The sequence below is a fragment of the Miniopterus schreibersii genome (genome assembly GCF_964146895.1).
Source record: "Miniopterus schreibersii genome assembly, chromosome: 5".
In the NCBI taxonomy this organism is placed as follows: Eukaryota; Metazoa; Chordata; class Mammalia; order Chiroptera; family Miniopteridae; genus Miniopterus; species Miniopterus schreibersii.
Window position 1 is genome coordinate 48989357 of NC_138106.1, and position 22140 is coordinate 49011496.

General features: G+C 38.6%; 1 protein-coding gene across 1 annotated transcript in view; it reads left to right on the top strand.

The window, feature by feature from the left end:
- The first annotated feature begins 5954 nt into the window (after positions 1-5954).
- Positions 5955-22140, top strand: part of POLQ (DNA polymerase theta) — a 76397-nt gene continuing 60211 nt past the window's right edge. Inside the window, exons 1-7 of the mRNA XM_081139255.1 lie at positions 5955-6271; positions 6735-6914; positions 8682-8812; positions 10309-10465; positions 12091-12199; positions 16956-17172; positions 21753-21900. Coding sequence (XP_080995381.1) covers positions 6082-6271; positions 6735-6914; positions 8682-8812; positions 10309-10465; positions 12091-12199; positions 16956-17172; positions 21753-21900 — 1132 coding nt within the window. The 5' untranslated portion in view covers positions 5955-6081. The remainder of the gene's footprint in view (positions 6272-6734; positions 6915-8681; positions 8813-10308; positions 10466-12090; positions 12200-16955; positions 17173-21752; positions 21901-22140) is intronic.

The window sequence follows — 22140 nt, forward strand, 5'->3', positions numbered from 1 at the left end:
ACCACTTAAACCCCACATTCTGCACCACTGTCCCCCACAACCCAGTTTACCTGTTGTGAATCCCTGCCGAGTGCCCATTTCCAAGCCCGCTGGACGTGTCTCTCTGAAAATGCAGCTTCTTTAGCGTCTTCTCGTGGTGTAACGCTGTGTATTTAAATGTAAAACTTGATACAATCAGACCCCTGCACCACCCAAACCCACCCTTACCGTCCCGCCCTTCATTCATTCAGTCATTCGTTTATTCATTCAACAGAGGGATGCTTAGAGACTGATGTAACTGTTGCTGGAAATAGTCACTTTTCTTTTTACACTCAAACTTCTACCTTTCATCAACCCCTTCAGCCGGCTCCCCGTCCTTTTGATATCACTGCCTCTTTATTTAACTTTTACCCTTGCCAGTGGTTTAGTTATAGGTCAATCTCTTTAAAACAGAAATCCAATTTGAGGATTTTAAATTTGGATTAAATCTGTTTATGTTTAATAGGATAATGATTAGTAATATATTTAGACTGATTTCTTTTTCCCCCCACCTTACAAGAGAAAGTTTATTTAGAAAGTTACAGAGGTAGGAGCAGTGAGCCAGCTGGGCTGCACAGGCCCAGGAAGCAAGTTACAGAAGCCAAAGACGGGCCTTGGAGCTTAGGAGAGAGGAAGGCAAAGGTGATGCGCGGGGCTGAAGGTGGGGAGGAGGCGAGGGGGAGGCGTGCTCCCGAGAGGGAAAGCACCAGGCTGATTTCTGCTTCCTTCGTGGGATTTCTTTTCACTTTTCCAGCCTTCAGTTGGAATGGTTGCCCTTTATTCCCTTCCCCTCTCCCACATTTATGTTAATTAAATGCAAGATTTAAAGTTACCATTAATTTTTTCACATACATACTAGATTTAAAAAATTCAAAAATTTAATCAGTTTCTCTATACTTCTCTCAAACAATAAAATGCTCTTTGGATTTTTAACAGTGAATTCCCCACCTTCACACTTTCATGTTACTTTTGTCTACTATTGTCTGTTATTTTAGATCAAACTTGCTTTTATGCCCCTAAAAGTCATTATTTTTGCCATAAATATTTATCAAGGTCTTTGGCCATCATTGCTTCTTTCATCTGCCTTTTTCCTCTGGGGCACATTTTTATTCTTCGTGAAGCAGAATCACTCAGTTCTTTTAGTGATGGTCTCTTAATTGTAAATCTTCTCAAACTTTTTTTTGCATAAAAATATATTTATTACATTGTCAATCTTGCATAATTGGTTAGGTGAATATAGAAGTCATTTATTTGAAAAGTCTGCTGACAGTCAAACTTTCATTCCTTTGTAGGTAATCTTTCTCTGCTCTCCAGTTGCTTTTAAAAAGATGTATTCACCCGGCTGATGTAGCTCAGTGGCTGAGCGTCGACCCATGAACCCGAGATCTCAGTTTGATTGCTGGTTAGGGCGCATGTAGGGGGCGTGCAGGAGGCAGCTGATCGATGAGCTGCTCTCATCATTGGTGTTTCTATCTCTCTCTCCCTCTCCCTGCCTCTCTCTAAAATCAATAAAAAAATAATAAAATAAAAAGATGTGTGTTTTGTTCATAGTCTATATTTTTACCTCAAAATGTCTAGGTAACATTTGTTTTTATTTATTTTGTCTATGTATCACTATGTCTTCAGTCTAAACACTCCTGCATTTCTTCAATTATGGACATTTCTGAACCACTTTCTCTGAATAGTATCTTTCTTCCATTTGTCACTACTAGCTTCTTCTGGAATTTCTGTTAGACTTATGTTAGACCTCATTCTGTTCTTTATATTTTTCAAATGATGTCATCTCCTTAACTTTCTGAGCTGCAGCTTATTTAGCCATAATGTTGAAAGTCTGATAATATATATATATATATATATATATATATATATATATATATATATACACACACACACACACACACACATATATATAATACACATGCTCTCTCTTTCTTAGTATTTCAATATTTCTTTTGGCACTTTTCTCTTAGTGTCTCAATATTGTCGATCCCTCAATCTTTCTCAATTTTTCTTTGAAACCTTTTATTTTTTTTCAAAAAAAGCTCCCTCAAACTCTTACTCAAACTCTCCTTTTCTTTTTCTTTCATAAAAGAAATAAAAAGTATTAAAAGCATGAAGGTAAAATGTTGATATATAGGGTGTCCCAAAAAATGTATACACACTTTGAATAATTATTAATTCCAATGGGCTAAATCTGAAAAGCAAGAAACATCAATTGAGCTATCAGAAAAAGGTGTGTATACATTTTTGGGGACACCCTGTATTTGGGGACAGAATCTCAAAGCCAAAGCTTCTGTAGTAGAAAAGTTAAAGGCAAACAACAAACTGGTTGAAGCCATCACCTTCCTCATTATGAAGAGGAAACACTTTAGGGTTGTCTGAGGGTAAGGGAACGCACCGGGTAGTGATGCCATCCAGGATGGTGGCAAAGGTCCCCAATTTCAGAAGTTAGCAAGGAGAAAGTTGTTGGCATATGCTGAGAGGGAGTAAAATGGTCTGGAAGGAACAGTAAGGGTTGTTCTCTACTCTCATCCTGGGGAAGGTTCTGTGCAAGTTTTGCAGCATAAATGATGACTTGAGGGGACATTACGCCTTTATTCCAGTTAATCCATCTGTTTATTCTAGGCTGCTGGTGCCCCAGGGGCACAATCCTTATTCCCTGAGCAGATCCTGTTTTGGGGTCTGATTGGCTGATTCTTCCCTTAACCCACAAAACTTTCCTCCTGCTTGGTCTTATCTTGGGCTGGGCAGGGGCCAAAAACTCTTGTCTGACAGAGTCCATGTTCCAAATATGTTTCAAATAGTAGGAGAAGACAAAGATGTGAAAAAGAATTTTGGTAGTTCCCCTAGGAGTCAAAATTATCCACATAGTGAAGGGGAAGGGCAGAAAAAGAAGGAAAGGGGAGTGAGAAAGTATAGAGAAGGGTGAGACTGGACTTGAGCCCGACTGTATGCATGTAGGTTCCACTGCAGATGTGTGACCTTGGGCAAGTTACTTAACCTCTCAGGTTTGTTGTGAGGTTAAAGCAATTAATATCACTCAAACAATTAAACAATTAGAACAGTGGCTACCTTATAGAAGGAACTCTGTACCTAGGAAGACCATTGGTCTGGAGGGAGGCACACATAAAATAATAAACACCTTTTATTAGTTTGTTTCTTGATTGATTGCCCCATTCTCTCTTGATGGGTAAAAGCTTCCTTCTTCAAGGTCTTCATAGCTATTCCCTCCCTTACGCCAGGAGAAAGAAAAGGGACAAGGCAAATGAGATCAGGGCCCAAATATCAGGCTCCAGGAGATTGAAAGTTCAGAAATCCTTCTCAAGTGCTCACAATTGGCGTCCATGGTATGAGCAGTTAATATTTACATCTCAGAGAACAACACACTCAGTAAAGTCTTCTTCAGACTAAACTTCCATTTTCTAATCAGGTAACAAAACTGAAATTAAGATCTGCAAGAGAGGAGACTGTCTCTTTCCTTCATCACTGTGTTCCAGAACCCAGAAAAGTGAGTGACATAGTTGTCATTCATCCATCCCATAAATGTTTTGAGTGTCTATTATGTGTCACATATTGTGCTAAGTGCTGGAGATAGAACAGAGAGAAGACAAAGTTCCTGCCCTCATGGAATTTATATGCTGGTGAGGAAGTCAGTCTGTAAATAAACAAATAATACATTTTACAGAGTTATACGTGATACGGAGAAAATAAAGCAGAGGAAGGGAAAGAGAGTGCTGCGTCAGTAAATTATATTTAGAAAAAAAAGGTCAAGGAAGACCTCTCTGAGAAGGTAATTTTTAAGGCAGATTTGTTGAATAATTGCATGAATTTATGTAATCTTTTATTTTTTTCTCTCATTTATGAAAAAGATAGGTGGGCCTCCATCAGCCAAAATTTTGGGGACAACAAAATATTTTAGGAAAACTGTAACTCAAAGTTTAAAGATGATCCTGCATAACTGACGCTCTAACCACTAAGAAAACCGGCTAGGGCTGGTTTCATTTATTTGATAGCACTGTTCATTTCTGCCTAAACATTAATACAATGTATAAGAATTTATTAATCTGGCCCTTTCTGGGTAGCTCAGTTGGGTTGGAGCATCCACCTGATGCATCAAGGTTGCAGGTTCGATCTCTGGTTAGGGCACATACAAGAAGCTACCACTAAATGCATAAATAAGTAGAACAACAAATTGATTCCTCCCCCACCCCCCCATCATAAAATTTTTTTTAAATTATTAAAAAAATAAAAGAATTAATTAGTTTAATGCCTGTCTCCTTCTCTAGGCTCTTTCTCTTTGAGAGCAGGAGCCACATCATCCCATTTCCCCACCATATACATACCCAGTGCCCAGCACACAGTAGATGGGTCTATAGTTAAGTGAATGTATAAAAGGTAACTAGGGAAAATGTTTCCTTTATGGAGTAACATTGCCATCTTGTGGAACTTTAGAATATTGCTATTTAAAAAAATTAAAAAATTCGTCTGGCAGGGCATGGCTCAGCAGTTGAGCATCAAACTAGAATACAGGCGATCAGGGTTCAATTCCCGGTCAGGGCACATGCCCAGGTTGTGGGCTCGATCAATGACTCTCTCATCATTGATGTTTCTGTCTCTCTCTCTCTCCTTCTCCTTTCCTCTCTCTGAAATCAATAAAGATATATATTTTTAAAAAATTAAAAAATTTTAAATTTATTGATTTTAGAGGAAAGGAGGGGGGGAGAGAGAGTAAGAGCGAGATCGAGAGATTTGTTGTTCTGCTTTTTATGTATTCAGTGGCTGCTTCTTGTATGTGCCCTGATGGGATCAAACCCGAAACCTTGGTGTACCTGGGGCAATGCTCTACTGAACTACCCAGCTGGGGCAAAACTTTTATTTTAATAAGGTAGGTTTTCACAGGAGAATTGACACTCAAGTGGTATTTGCCAGACTTGTATTGGAGTCTTTTTTATTGGACTGGTCCTTTTGAGATTTTTAGTGGTATATTTCGCCTACTAGATTTGCTTGGTGAAACTGATCCTGCAACGAGGTGATTAACGGCAGCAGTTTCCGCCCAGGGCTCACTTGATTCTGCCTTGCCAATAGGCCGACTGCAGGCCCATTAATAAGCTCGTGTTTACAAGGCTCATTCAGGCACACGCAGGGGCCTTGCCTGGCAGCGTTCATACAGCCATCTAAGGGGTCTATCGCCGGCAGTCTCCAGTTCCCCCTCACTTAGTACCCACAGAGTGCGATGCTAAAGTGGATATTGTGCAAAGAAATAGCCTCTTTCCTACCATCAGAGAGAGGAGCCGATTCTGCTCCATTGGAAATCTTAGGTTTTGCTTGTATGTTTTGCACACATAATGTGTAATGATTTTTCTTTTTAATACCAATGTGTTAAGAAGACTTACTTCCCTTGATCTACCAATTATGGGCAGTTCATTTTATGAAGTTAGCAAACCTTGCTATTCAAACCAGAAATGGACGAAAAGAAAATGTTTTGTTTGATTATAAATGCAGATTATATACGCAGTCTTTTCCCCAGCTTCTTTTTTTAAAAAAAATTATCTTTATTGTTGAAAATATTACAGATGTCCCTTTTCCCCATTGACCCCTTCCACCCCGCCCCTCCCCCCCTCCCCCAGGCCTTCACCACACTATTGTCTGTGTCCGTGGGTTACGCATATATGCATATAAGTCCTTCGGTTATTCTCCAGCCGCCTCCCCCTTCCCTTCCCTCTGAGATTCCTCAGTCTGTTCCGCGCTTCTATGTCACTGAATCTATTTTGTTCATCAGTTTACTATGTTCTTTAGATTCCACGTCCAACTCAGCTTCTCTCACACTAACCAACTCCCCGAGGCGGGAGGTCTAGCACACCAGCGAGAGCCGCTCCTTCCCCACGATTCTATGGTCCTCAGGCTACTCTCATTACCGAGAACTCTATGGTTCCGGGGCGGGCCGGGAGGCCTGAGTTTGAAGGCCGCGGCGGGAAGATGACAGCCGCACCTGTCACCGGGCCCTCCCGTAACGGGAGGACACTGGAACTGTGGCTGTCTCTGAACAGCTGAGAAGAGTTAGCGATGAGTCTTCTCCGCGCGAGCGGGAAACGGCGGCGTTCAACATCGGGCTCGGACTCCTTCTTGGGAAGCAGCGGTGACTGCAGTGACAGCAGTGACAGCCGCCTGCGCCCCCCGGAGCCGGTGCTGAGCCCGCCCCCCGGCCTGAGACGCAGCTTGAAGGACAGTGGCCACCCTCTGGCCGCGGCAGCAGGTACTCGCAGGCTCTGGGACGGCGGGCGAGGTGGACGGCACAGCCGGACTATGTGTAGGGAGGTGTCCCCACCGCGAGGAACCCGCTTGTTTGCACGGCCTCCTCGGTGACTAGCCCTCTTCTCAGTTTGTGACTCTGGCCTGGTGCGGCAGGTCACTTTCGGTTCAGACACGGACGTGCTTTCAGCTTATATTCAGCGACCACGTGGGAGAAACATTCAAGCGGTTTCTGGGTCTTTCGGCCTTTACGGAAACAACTGCGCAGTGGGCCAGATCTCGGCGCCTGGAGAGAGCTCGCTGCTCATAGTGCCCAGGACTCCTTACAGGTTCTTAGATTGAACGTGCTTTATGCCAGGTGTGCTTTATATGGCCTTATCCCAGCACATAGGAATTCCAGAATACAGCGGAGGGCTAACTACTGTTAAATGAAATCCAACTATTAACTTTTTATTTTTTCTTAAAAGGGGAGTGCAAGCAAACAGTTCCTGACGATCAAATAGACAAGCTGCTGTTGGCAAATTGGGGACTTCCTACAGCGGTTCTGGAGAAATATCACAATTTCGGTGTAAAAAAGATGTTTAAATGGCAGGCAGAGTGTCTTTTGCTTGGACAAGTCCTGGAAGGAAAGAATTTAGTCTATTCAGGTATTTAAATTTTTGCAAATTAATTTCTTTATTTTAAAGGCATTATGAAAGTAAAGAATACCCTATTGAGGTAGTTATATGTTTTTTTTTTTTAAAAAAAGGTGGTTGAGATAGTAATTTATAACTAGAGAAAATCTTAAAATATATATGAAAAGTGGAGCCTCATATGCATATTTAAATGATGCAAAATCCATTATATGGCTGGGTTGGGGGAAGGAAAAAGAGACAACTTAAAGAGAGCTGTCCTGCTTGCCATTCCTCTCAACAAATGTGTCCCAGAGTAAATGTGCACAGTGGGAGATGTAAGCCTGCTCTTCCTCCAGTCTATCTCAGTTGCTTTTTAGTGTATGAACATTATAAACATGTTTATAAACTGACCTGCTTGTACAGGGTTGAATACACAAAACCATATGTAATATACCTTATAGAAAATTTATATGGGCTTTCAAAGGCAATTCTGACATGCATCGTTTTTAACCTTTTTACTATACTCACTTTAGAAATGAATTAATTGGTAAGATGCACTTCCTTAGTGTCAGTTTTCTCTGAAATTGTGAATCATCCAGATATTTTGTTATGGCTGCAAAACATAGACAACTTATCAGTTCAGGCTGGGGAGTCAGACTGGTTGGGCTTGAAGACTATCTCTATCATGTGTTGGCTGTGTAACCTTGCAAATCACTAGAGAGAGAGAGAGAGAGAGAGAGAGAGCATGAGAGAGCACTTACAACAATTTTTGGCACATAGAAAATACACAATAATTGCTAACTTGTGGTAATTACTGGTAGTGGTAGCATGGCCTGACCATTTTAGTTGCTTAAATCAAAATTTGGTTGTCTTCATGACTCTGGTCACCAATTCATGTAAATTAATCACCAAGTCCAGTGTCTATAATCTCCAATAACTTGATTCTGACTACTCACTGTTCCTAGGTCCATTACCAAGTTTACTACCTTTCTTCTATTATCTATTTTCCAGATTACGCTCACTATCATCTTTCTTCTAGTTTATGCAGTAGCCTTGTAACTAGTTTATTTTTTTCTCTCTGATCTTGCTCTGCTTCTGCAGTCAAAATAATCCCCATGAAGTACAAATACGATCTTGTCACTCCTTTTCATAAAACTCAATAGTCACTCTGAATTGCTTTTAGGATAAATTCTAAATTCCTTATGTGGTGGGATTATAAAACTCCTTTTCATGTGGCACACTCATATCTCTTTTTTCACTCTCCTACTTGTTTTATATTTCATGCTTACTAAATAACTTACTGTCATCTGAACATACCAGGCTTTCTTCCAGGCGTTGGCACATACTGTTTTTTCTGCTTAGAATTCCTTGCTTCTTCCTTTCCTCTTCATAAGTTCTGTTTTCTTTCCATAAACTTCCTTACAGCTCCTCTCACTCAACTTATAGCTCCTATCACAGCATATTAAAGTTGTTTATCTGCTTTTTCAAAGAAGGGCTTTTAGTCATTTAGTACTTAAAGGAAAGGATCTTCACGTACAAGCTAGGTACTCAATAATATTCATCGTTTATTGTTGATATAAAGATTTGTTTAATAATTCTCTATTTTTAGTATGAGACTTAAGAGAGCTAGTTTAAACGCAGGGGCATTTAAGGGTATAAAGGTTTCAAATGCTTGTTGGGCCTTAATATTAGGATAGCCTTTGGCTCTGTAGTTAGTAGATGTGGTTTAAAACATTTATTAATGCAGTATATCAAATATTTTTTCTTTTTGTGATAACCTTATGGAATAACATGTTTTAGCTCCTACAAGTGCTGGGAAGACTCTTGTTGCTGAATTACTTATTTTGAAGCGGGTTTTGGAAATGCGGAAGAAAGCTTTGTTTATTCTGCCCTTTGTCTCTGTGGCTAAAGAGAAGAAATACTATCTCCAGGTAATATTCTTGTACTAAGTTTGGAATTGTGATAAGGCCTGTTATTGGCAGCACTGGCTTTACTAATTTGAAATAGAATTATAAAAGCTAGTGGAAAGTAAAGTTTATTTTATTGCATCCCAATGTAGCTTTAAGTGTTGGCCATTTATGAAGGAAAACTTTTGTATTATTGCATGAAGGAGAAAGGGCCATCAAATTAAAAGAGTAATTGCTGAACACTATGTTAAAATTGATAAACTTTTCCTTAGGAAGTAAATAGAATACTTCTAGTATATAAACATGCAAATTAAGAATCAGCATTTTACCTGAGTAGTAGGACTAGACTGAAGCATGGAAAGAGTGTTTAAGGAAGCATATCCCATTCTAATTGAGGGCTGTTTGGGAGCATTTAGGGGATGAAGAACAAGATTCATTAGTTCTTAGGTAGGCCTGTGGTCTGTTCCTCTGTTCTGCAAAAATGAATAATAATATTTTTCATTTGTGTGATGCTCACTGGTTTTTAGGGCATTTGTACAAATACAGTGTTTCATTAAATAGAATAAATTTATTATTTTTTTGCATGAATTTTAATTTAATTTTTTCCCCATCACCTTTTATCCCCTCTATGCCCTCTACTACCTCCACCCATCCCCCTCTACCCACTGTGATCATGAAAAAATGTGCTGTTGGAATGGCAAGATTATTGTACTGGTAGTCCAAAAAATCTGGGTTCTAGTCCCAGTTTTGCCACTGACTATGTCTTCAGGCCAGGAACATAGTTTGCTGGACCTCAGTTTTTTTCATTGGTCAAATAAGGATGTCAACCTTAGTACTGAGGGTTAACTCAACAAACACTCAGAAATATTTTACTGAATGAAAACCTCTAAAGTTCTATGGTTCTATAAATCTTTTTAACAGTTATTTCAGAGGCCAAATAGCCAACAAAGCTGGTCCTACATGGTAACATCCTCTCAACTTAGACCAAAGTAACAAAATGATGAAAGGATCCTTTTTATTGAGAAGGTATGTTAGTTAAAAGTTAAACTGAAAAAAAACCACCTAATTAACATCGAAGTCCCACTGCATTTGAATTTTGAAAACTTTTCTTTCATTATATAAAAATTAGTGGGATAAATTTATTTCTTAAAGGGTTACATTAGCGTTAAAGAAAGGTAGTTTCTTGTTTGTTAGATTAAAAGTGTTACTGCTTAAGGTAGTTTTTCTGCAATTTTAATTTCTATAACTTAGAACTGCTTTGATTATAAAATGTTGTCATTAAAATGGCATACTTAATTTTATTTGACTCTGTACTTTATCTGTAGTTCTATCAATTCTAAACTTCATTTTTAAAGTACATGATTATAGAAAGAACCAGTGTGTCCTGTCCGGGAACAACTAACAGTAATCTGATAAATACTTATGTTAGACACTTATGTCTATATTCTGGAATAGAACCAATTTACAATTCATGAATATCAAATATTTTCATTGGTATTGTTCCTTCTTACTCAATTCAGAGTCTGTTTCAGGAAGTAGGAATAAAAGTAGATGGTTATATGGGCAGTACCTCTCCAAAAGGGCCTTTCTCTTCCTTGGATATTGCTGTCTGCACAATTGAGAGAGCCAATGGTCTGATCAACCGCCTCATTGAAGAAAATAAGATGGATCTACTAGGTAAGAAAATTAGGAAATAAGCAAATTCTTTCTATTGCTATTTTTTTGGTGGAATGGAGTGGAACTGCTGTGATTTCTGTATGTCCCATATTTTCTTCTATCATCTGTCATCTACTTCTAGAGGTGAGTATCGGCATCTGTAATGTTAGGAACTCTGTGTGTTGGGGGGAAGTTTTGTGTTCTGGCACTGTTATTGACACCACTTCCCAAGGATAACATAGAGGTTATCCTTGAGCCCTCAAGTCATTTCTCATTGCTTCTTTCCTGCCTAAACTTTATCAGGAATAGAAGGAAGCATGCTGGGGCCGGATCTGCCATTTCTGCAATTAGTATATGTATGTATTCATTATATTCTGGTGCTGTGATACCTAGATTAGGCCTGTACCCAGGGGCTACCTTGTAGGGAGCTACAGAAACTGACACTATTTGAGCTTGGGACTCTAGGAAGATTTTCTACCTTAATGCTTTTTCTTTCTTTCTTTTTTTATATATCACTTAGGAGTAGCCCCTATGCTGAGGTAGTAACAGGAAGAGAATGGTTGTAGCAGCAAGAGTATCAGTTAGCTACTGCTTGAGATCCCTGTGAACTTAAGTGATAAAAGTGCGGTAGGTTAGAGGTAGAGAGTGAAATCAGAGATTAGTAAGACATGGGCTCTACTCTATAAAGCTGGGAAAGATAAATTACATTTATCAATTTTTGTCAGAATTGTCATTTCTTGTCACCACATTAGATTTTAGATATCTTGAGAATTGCAGTAGAATCTTATTAAGTGTTATATCCAATATATCTAGCACACTAGGTAGAATAAATATTTTTTGATGAATGAATGAATAAATGCTAAAATAACTCATCATACAGTATAATTTGGAGATAGCTTACTGATGAGGAAAAGGAGCACCATGTCTGAAATAGTCTGAAAGATCTTGATTTTGGTGGGGAGGATTTTTTGGGGGGACACCAGTGCATGTGGAACCTATGATGTTATGAAAACGTTTAACTAAAGAAGGCATTAGTTGATACTAAATTTTCTGTAATCCTTCAGTATTATTCCAAGTGGATAGACTGGTTTGATTCTCTGAGCAGTGGAGAAGGGGATTATGATCCTATTTATGCTTTGTAGTACGGTGACTCATTCACCTACCACAAACAAACAGAAACATCCCTTAAAATCATTTCTTAATTCCTGATCTGATTCTGTTTTACAAGCAACTTTCTGACATCAGTAGGTTGCCTTGGTTGTTTTTCCCATAGAAAAGTCAATACACTGAATAACTGTCATAGATGTCTTTGATATGTCATTGTACATACATTTCTACAAGGTTATTAATTAAAAAGTGTCTGAGAAATAAGAGGCAGTTTTCCCTGAGTTAGCCCTGAGTTTAGCTAATCATTGGTTTTTAGATCCAGAATATATTGTAGGAGGATCACTTATGATACTTGAAATATCTTGGAAAAGAATTACTCATTATGTGGAATCTGATTTTTGTTTTATGATTATAAATTTGCATGACCAACAATATATTGAATCATAGCTACTGACTGTATAAGATATAAGATATTGAATCTTTAAAATTCTTGGATTTGTGAAATTCTATAAAAACTAGTCTCTGGAAAATCTCTTTAGGAATTGTAGTTGTGGATGAATTGCATATGCTGGGAGAGTCTCACCGAGGGTATCTGCTGGAACTTTTGCTGACCAAGATTTGCTATATTACTCAGAAATCAGCATCTTGGTGAGTACCTAAAATAACTACATTCCTGAGTTTCTTTTTTAAAAAAATATATCTTTATTGATTTCAGAGAGAGGAAGGGAGAGGGAAAGAGAGATGGAAACATCAATGATGAGAGAGTCATTGATTGCCTGCAGCCCGCCCTGATCGGGAATTGAACTCCAATCTCCTGGATCCTAGGTTGATGCTTAACCACTGAGCCATGCCTGGCTGGGCCTGAGAGTCTAAATAACGTTGAGAAAGTATCTGCAAAAGTGAATAATAATTCCGAGTTACATAAATTAAAGAAGAGTAGTATTTATTTAGTATAAACTCATAGCAGTTCATTTTTGTTCCAAACAACTACTTAAACTGAGAAATATTTTAGATTATTTTGTAAACATTCTTAATTTCTGACTGCTGACCACTTTTATAGTAGAATTTATTATTATTATTATTTGCAGTGCTTTGCATGGCCCTGGGAGGGGGCACGGCTGCCTGCCCCACCCCTCCCGTTGCCAAGGGCTACTCGACGTCTCTGCTCTGGCCATGGGGAGCAGAGGAGCTCCAGGTGGCAAAGTTTAAGGGGAGACAAAGTTTGAGGGGATGCGGGGTGAGCCCAGCCCCACCCTGGCCAACCTGGTGACCTCCCCATGGAATGGGACTGGAGATGGGAGTTACGCTGCTGAACTCCATGAGACTAAGAGTATGATAGAATTTTAAAAATCTAGTTTTTGTATTTTTCAGTTACACACACATCTTAAGTAGTCAAGGCTAATTTTGTACTTTTTTAAAAAATTAATTTTAGAGAGGAAGTGAGGGAGGAGGGAGAGAGAAGGAGAAAGAAACATCAATTTGTTGATCCACTTATTTATGCATTCATTGATTGCTGCTTGTATCTGCCCTGATGGAAGGTTGAACCTTCAACCCGAGCATATTGTTTAGTGCTTCAGCCGCTGAGCCAAACTGGCCAGGATGATCTAGTGATTTTTTTATATTATTTACTCACCTCACCCATTCTCTCCCCACCCCTGCCTCTCTTTATTCTCTCATCATCTTCCCATTCTCCATTCTCCAAATATAGCTATCCCATAATTTTGCTTAGATCAGTACTCAGTTACACTACTAGGACTATATAAATGCCATTGTCAAATGAGCCATGTAGTATATTCTGATTATTTTTACTTTCTAAATAACTTCTTTCTTCTTCATTTTTTCTAAATAACTTTTTTTCTCTGAAATTAATGTCTTTTTTGTTTGATGGCTTTGTTTTATATATACTTGTCACTGATTTATCTCCAGCCTCTTCCCCATATTAGGTGTGAAAATCTACACCTAATATGCTCCAGTACGTTTGTATTCTACAAAATTCATCTTCTTGAAGAAGTTTGTTCTAGAGCCTTCTGATTTGTTTCAGCCTAGATAGGTGGTTAATCTGTATGTGTGCTGCATAGCAGTTCTCTTGGGATCTCTTTTTATTATCATTCATTCTCATAGCTTTTTGCTTGAGTTAGAGCCCCCTTTTTTGGTTCATATGCTTTTCTCTTGATTTACTTCCTCATTTTGGTGGGGACATCTTTCAGCAAGTTTCCCTTTATTTCAGAGCTATTATGGATATAAATTTTTTATTATTTATTTATTTATTTATTTATTTATTTATTTCAGAGAGAGTGGAAGGGAGAGAGAGAGAAACATCAATGTGAGAGAGACACATCGATTGGTTTCCTCCCACAAGCCCCGTACCAGGGGGGCCAGAATCGAACATGGGACTGTACAGTCTGGGACCCGAACCCTTGGCCAGAATTGAACCTGGGACCCTTCAGTCTGTGGGCCAGTGCTCTAACCACTGAACAAAACCAGCTAGGGCTATGAGTATAAGTTTTTTTAAAAATTTGCATGTCTGAAAATGCCTTATAGTTATTTCATAGATTGTCCAGCTAGAAGAGTCAAGGTTTAAAAACATTAGAGTTTTCAAGACATTATTTTCTCATAACTATTGAGAAATTCAATGCCATGCTAATCCTTTATCCTTTGTATACTTTTTGTTTTTTAGAGAGAGAGAGAGACATAGAAACATCGATGAGAGAGACTCATCATCAATTGGCTGCCTCCTGCACATCGCCTACTGGGGATCTAGCCCACAACCCGGGCATGTGCCCTGATTGGGAATCGAACCATGACCTCTTGGTTTCTGGGTCGACACAACCACTGAGCCACACCAACCAGGCCATGATTTTATTTTCTCTGACAGTGTTTGGGATCTCCTTTTCTTCCTCAGTGCTGTGAAATTTTGCAATGATGTATCTTGATGTTGGTTTATTTTCATTCATGTACTGGATACTCCATAGATTCTTTCAATCTGGGAGCTCTTCTCTTTCAATTTAGAGAGATTTTAACACAGCTCTTGTAGAATGTGAAAAAGCATGTAGATAATCATCTGTATTGCAAATCAGTAGGGGTATAACTAATACTTAGCAAATTTGACCTAATGGATGAATGTAAAACAGTTTACAAATAAAAGCATGATGGCATCATATATGTTTTTTTCAGTTACACATGGACTATTTACCAAAAAAATTTACCAAGGGCTGGGCCATAAAGCAACATATTTTAAAGGATTTAAGTTATAAAAAATATATTCTCTTGAGTTGGGGTAGTGAACACATCATACAGTGTAGAGATGATGTGTTGTAGAATTACGCACCTGAAACCTGTAAAATTTTGTTAACCAGTGTCACCCCCAATAAATTCAATAAAAAGGAAAAGCCCCCAGAAACATTAGTTATAGCTAGATATGGGAGGGAACTAGAAGAATTGAGAATTTGATAAGGAATGACAAAATGTGCACAACAGTAAGATCCAGTACAGTTTACAGGTAAGTAACAAAGCCTAAACAAAAAAATAAATAAAATATATTCTCTGACAACAGTGGAATTAATCTAGAAATAAATATAAGAAAAGCATGTTAGAAAATACCCATGTGCCTGGTAGGGCGTGGCTCAGCGGTTGAGCATCAAACTAGAATCCAGGCGATCAGGGTTCAATTCCCGGTCAGGGCACATGCTCAGGTTGTGGGCTCGATCAATGACTCTTTCATCATTGATGTTTCTGTCTCTCTCTCTCCCTCTCCTTTCCTCTCTCTAAAATCAATAAAGATATATATATATATATATATATATATATATATATATATATATATAATTATTAAAAAAAAAAAGAAAATACCCATGTGTTTGGAAGTTACTACATTTTGACCCATTTTGAGTCAAAAAAGTAATCACAATAAAACTGGAAGACAGTTTGAACTGAAGGTACAATAAAAATATTTCCTAACAAAACTTGTGAAATGCAGAGTGTTGCTTTTAAAGGGAAATTGATAGTATAAAATGTATATATTATTGAAGAAGAGAGACTGAAAAATTAATGAATTATCCATCTCGAGAACTTAGAAAAAGAATTGTAAAATAATGCCACAGAAAGTAGAAGGAAATAAATAGAGACAAAAGCAACAACTAATTAAAAGGAAAGTCATTATACAGAACATTAAAAAAATTCTACAGCCTGGCCAGTGTGGCTTAGTGGTTGAGTGTTGACTCATGAACCAGGAGGTCACGGTTCAGTTCCTGGTCAGGGCACATGCCTGGGATTTCCTGCTCTATCCCCAGTAGGGGGCATGTAGGAGGTGGCAGATCAACTACTGTCTCTCTTCATTGATGTTTCTCTCTCTCCCCCTCTACCCTCCTCTCTTTGAAATCAATAAAAAATATATATTTAAAAAAAATTCTACAAATCAATAAGAAAAAACACAACCCAATATATCAGTGGTTAAGGAACTTGAACAGGCATTGGTAAGAGGGTATTGAAATGGTCCATAAACAGGGAATGGTGCTTAAATTTGTTAGCAATCAAGGGAATGTAAATTACCTCTTCAAAGAAACATTACCAACACTCTCCAAAATGGCTAACACTGGAACCGGACAACAATGGGTTGGGGCAGCCTATCACTACTTAAGTCAATTAAGCAGAGACAGGGTTGAATCATATATGATCATTTACTCCAACATTGCTGGCAATATGGGAGAGCAGTGATGGTCATCCACGAAAATCTGCTCTGAAGCTCCCCCCCCCCCCCATAAGCCAGCTGTGTATATTGGGTAGAAGGACAAAAGATTACATGGGAAAGTAGGAATTACAGGTGTGGAGAAGTAGGCAAGGCAGGCTGGGGGTCTCAAAAGGGGAGCTCCTCAGGGACTCCAGGGTGGGTGCCTCCAGGACCAGATTCCAGGCAATGTGGGCTGGGGGTTGCAAAGGGCAGGTGCCTCTGGGATTCCATGGTTTCAGGAGCAAAGTTGTTAATCTTTCCATGATGATAGGCGGTTCTTGGAAAAAAAGAGTGGACCGCATTCCAAGGGCAATTCCCATGTCCTGGGTCGTACAACTCCCAGCTAGGCTAGAAAGTGTGTTTTCTAATTAGAACAGAACAATCACAGTTAACAGAACATGATTAACATTTCGTATAACTATAGCTAACAATCAGGGTTAACAGAGCATAATCAGCATCTCCACCCCTAACAACACTTTGGTACAGTCTCTTTGGAAAACAGTTTGACATTAAGAAAACTGAAGATCATCTATGACCCAGTAGTTTTGCTCAAGGTTTATACCCTAAGGAAGTGTATGCATGTATGTACCAAAGGACATGACCAAGAATGTTGTTAGCAGCACTATTTGTAATTAGTACTATGTATCTTTTGACACCTGTTTCATTTGTTTTTCACAGCCAAGCAGATTTAGCCAGTATGTCTTATGCCGTGCAGATCGTAGGCATGAGTGCTACTCTTCCTAATTTGGATCTTGTGGCTTCCTGGTTGAATGCTGAACTCTACCACACTGACTTTCGTCCTGTACCACTGTTGGAGTCAGTAAAAATTGGAAATTCCATATATGACTCTTCAATGAAGCTTGTGAGGGAATTTCAACCCATGCTACAAGTGAAGGTCAATATTTTTACCTCACTACTGCCAGTACTTTGTGTTTGATTGCATTTTCTAGCAAGCTGTTAACAGTTTTTAAGTTATGTAAATTAGGGGTTGCAAAGTAGTTGAATATGCATTACATACCCATTAGAAGCATTATTAATATTAAGGTAATTGCTTTCATCATCTTAAAGAAATGGTGGTGGTGGTGAGAGAGGAAATGTAGTTGTGCCTCCAACTTAAATGACTATCATTTTCTATAAGTAATACAAAAATAATACCTAATTTTGTATATTTTTCTTTTTAACTGGGAAAAGACTTTTTTTTTTAAAGTTTCTATCTTTATTGTTGAAAATATTACAGATGTCCCCTTTTTATCCCCATTGAACTGATGCCCTCCACCCCACATCCATCCCACCCCCAGGCTTTTCCCATACCAATGTCTGTGTCCATGGGTTATGCTTATAAACATATAAGTTCTTTGATTAATCTCTCCCCACCCACTCCGCCCTTCCTCACCTTCCCTCTGAGATCCTTCAGTTTGTTCCATGCTTCTATGTCTCTGGATCCATTTTGTTCATTAGTTTTTTTTGTTTATTATATTCCACATATAAGTGAGATCATGTGGTATTTGTCTTTCTCTGACTGGCTTATTTCACTTAGCATAATACTTTCTAGTTCCCTCCATGCTGTGCCAAAGGATAAAAGATCCTTCTTTTTTATAGCTGCATTGTATTCCATGGTGTAAATGTGCCACAGCTTTTTTATCCACTCATCTGCTGATTGGCATTGGGCTGTTTCCAGATCTTAGCTATTATAAATTGCGCTGCTACTAACATAGGGGTGCTTAAGTTCTTTGTGATTGGTATTTCAGGTTCCTTAGGATATATTCCTAGAAGTGGGATCACCGGGTCAAATGGCAGGTCAAATTTTAATCTTTTGAGGAAACTCCATACTGCTTTCTACAGTGGCTGCACCAGTCTGCATTCCCACCAGCACTGTACTAGGGTGCCCCTTTCTCCACACCCTCACCACACTTGTAGTTTGTTGGTTTGTTGATGGTAGCCATTCTGACAGGTGTGAAATGATACCTCATTGTGGTTTTAATTTATGTCTCTCTGATGATTAGTGACGTTGAACATTTTTTCATATGTCTCTTAGCTATTTGTATGTCCTCTTTGGAGAAGTGTCTATTTAGGTTCTTTGCCCATTTTTAAATTGGATTGTTTGTCTTCCTTTTGTTAAGTTGTACGAGTTTCTTATATATTTTGGATATTAACCCTTTATCCAATGTGTCATTGGCAAATATGTTCTCCCATACAGTGGGGTCCCTTTTTGTTTTGTTGATGGTTTCTTTTGCTGTGCAAAAGCTTTTTATTTTGATGCAGTCCCACTTGTTTATCTTCTCCTTAGTTTCTCTTGCCTTAGGAGATGTATTAGCAAACATATTGCTATGATAGGTGTTTGAGATTTTGCTGCCTATGTTTTCCTCTAGGATTTTTATGGTTTCATGTCTTACATTTAAGTCTTTTATCCATTTTGAATTTACTTTTGTGTATGGTGTAAGTTGGTGGTCTAGTTTCATTTTTTTGCATGTACCTGTCCAGTTTTCCCAGCACCATTTATTGAAGAGACTGTCTTTACTCCATTGTATGTTCTTGCCTCCTTTGTCAAATATTACTTTCGACCTCCTCTGGCACTCCTATAATACAAATATTGCTACATTTTATGCTGTCCCACAGCTCCCTTAGACTCTCCTCCTGTTTTTTAATTGTTTTTTGTTTTGGGGTCTGATAGAGTGATTTTTTTCTACCCTGTCTTCTAATTCACTGATCCGATCCTTAGCTTCCTCTAATCTGCTGTTTATTCTTTCCAATATACTCTTTATTTTTGCTATGTCATTCTTCATTTGTGACTTGTCATTTTTCATAGTGTCCATATTTTTTTTCATGCTGTTGAGCATCCTTACAATCAGTATTCTGAACTCTATATTTGAGAGATTGCTTATCTCCATTTCATTTACCTCTTTTTCTGGAGAGTTCTCTTGTTCTTTCATTTGGGGCTTGTTTTTTTGGTCTCCCCATTTTAGCTACTTTTTTGGGTTTTTAAGTGTTAGGTAGATCTGCTAGGACTCAGTCTTTTTGGAGGGTCTCTGGTACAGGCCAATGTCAGATGCAGTTTGTGACTGGCCCTGAGTACCCTGTTTATAGCTATCAACAACCCTAGGCTTGAGGTCTCCACTGCTGGGGCTGGGTGCATTTGGACAGGACCAAGATGCACACCAAAGTCTACTTTTCTAAGGCCTGGGTCCCGAAGCAGATCAGGCAAAGACTCGAAGCACCCTGAGGTATGCCTCTGCCTGCAGACTGATTAATCTGATTCTCTTAATGAGCTTCAGGTTGTAGAAGCTCTACCCAGTGGGGTGGTTGGTTGTTACCAGTTTCTTAACAAGCCTCAGGCTGTAGAAACTCCTCTGGGCAGGGCGAGAGGCTCTCCAGCTAGTCTTCAGTTGGTTTTCAGAATGGTTTTTCTGTGTTTTAGTTGTAAATCCAAATTGGTCCCCGGAGAGTGTCAGTCTAGCTTCCACTCAGCCTGCTGCCATCTTGGATCTCCTCGGAAAAGATTTCTTATGGCTTAGCTTATACTAAACATTAATGTGGAAAATTAAACTTCTGTTAAATGGTAGGCTAAATATATAGTCGAGCAGAAAAAACATCATTTCTGGCATCAGATCTGCCTCTGATACTTAATAGATACTTGATATGGCTGTGACAGTAGTGGAATCACAAAGCCTCTCTGAATGTAGTGTCTTCATGTATAAAATGAGATATAAGACTTATCTTTAGTATTGTTGTAAGAATGAAATGTGATTTTAAAAAATTGTCTAGCATCTAGAAAGTGCTTAATAAATGATAAATTCCTTCCCACACACCTAAATACACTTAAAACGTTTTAGCTCACAGTAGTTTTCTAAGCCTGATTCTTTAATTCTGAGGTTAGAGGCTGACTCACCACTTGTGAAGTGAGGCGTCTTCTATTTTTGTGCAGAACTGTGTCTCTGAGTACTGAACCAGCAAAGGGTAAGTTCAGAGCTGAGATCAGGACTAAATTCGTGTTTCAGTGCCCTCACAGGTATGCATTTGTGGCCTCTATATGCCTGGTATGGAGCCTTATTCAGTTGCTTTGCTCTGTACTCCAAATTTCACTTGACTATGCCTTGGTTACCTCAATAATTATATATGTAAACATTCATTTACTCTTCTGTTAATCTTTTTCTTCTATTACCATGTCTATACGCCTACCCTTTTTTAATCACTTTCAACTCTTACCTGAATTATTGAAATAGCCTCCTAATTGCTCTCTCCTGGTCCCCTTCCATCTATGCTTAAATCAGGAGCTAGTGATCTGTTTAAATGAACAATAGATATGTAACCATTCTGCTAAAAACCTTGTGATAGTTCCCTGTTTCATTTAGAATGAAAGCCAACGTCTTTATGGTAGCCTACGAGGCCCACATTACCCGCCCTCACCCTCTTAGTGCTTGACCTCATCTATTTTTCTTCTGACTCCCTCCACAGCCTCTTTGCTGTTCAATAATATGCCAAGAATCTCCCACCTCAGGTTCTCTTTGTCTGGAATGCTTTCCCCACCAGGCATCAGTATAGTTTACTCTTCACCTTTGGACCTTTACTCAAATGTCACATTCTTAGACACCCCTGCCCCACCACCTTATCTAAGTAAGCTACAGTGTCCTCCTCTTCCTGGTCCCTATTTTCCCAGTTTTATTTTTTTCTTAGCACTTTTTAAAATCAAATATACTGTGTGTTTTGCCTATCTTGTTTTTGTTATTAACTGTCTCTTCTTATTGGACTAGAAACACTCTGAAGGCAGAGCTTTTTTTTCTGCTTTGTTTTTCATCCCCAGTGCCTAAACAGTATCTGGCACATAGTAAGTATTTGTTTAATGAGTGAATGGATGGATGAATTAATTAATGCAGTTACACACACTGACCTTCCTGTTTTGAGAACTCAGTGGGCCACCACTGGGCTTTCACATATGTTCTTTATTCTGTCTGAAATGTTTCCTCTGCCCTTCAGTTACCTTTCATTGAGATAATGCCTCCTCTCCTTCAAATCTCAGATAAATTGTCATTTTCCTCAGGGAAACCTTCCTTTCAGATCTTTCTGTCAAATTATGTCAAATGTGAGGCCTCAAAACACCAAAAAACTCTTTTATGGTACATCTTATGATTGTATTTTACATTTATTTATTTATTTTAGCACTTTAATGTGTGTCCACAGTGAGATCTAAACTCTGGAAGATAGGACTTTGACTTTTGCTCACCATTGTATTCCCATTGTCTGAGGGTTGGAGGTCAATAAATATTAGTTAAGTGAATAGAAAATAATTCCTTCTCACCTTACATCATAAGGAAGTTTATTTCTTTTTTTCTTCTTGTTTTGTTACTGACTTTGTAACTGATTTTTATTATGCCTTTGAGTAGAAAAAAGATTCCTTATGAAGAAAAATGTGTGACTTTAAATTGATGTGAAGGCGTTTTGAAAGTACCACCAGAGTGGCTATTTCTTTTTCTCTCTTAGGGGGATGAGGACCATGTTGTTAGTTTATGCTATGAGACCATTCGTGATAACCATTCGGTATTACTTTTCTGTCCATCAAAGAAATGGTGTGAGAAGCTGGCAGATATCATTGCCCATGAATTTTACAATCTACACCATCAAGCTGAGGGTAAGTTACTGATTGAAATGAAAGCCTCCATATTTAATACATTTGCTGAAAGTAATGGTAACAATTATATTAGCAAAAACATGGCTCTCTTTCCTCATTGCCACCACCTGCCCTCTGGGCACTCCTTACAAAACTATGCTTTTGTGAATAATACTCCTCTTATCCTCACTATAGACAGGTGTACACACTCTCGGTCTAATCTTTAGATTTTAAAAGACTGGATACATCTGGGATCAATGG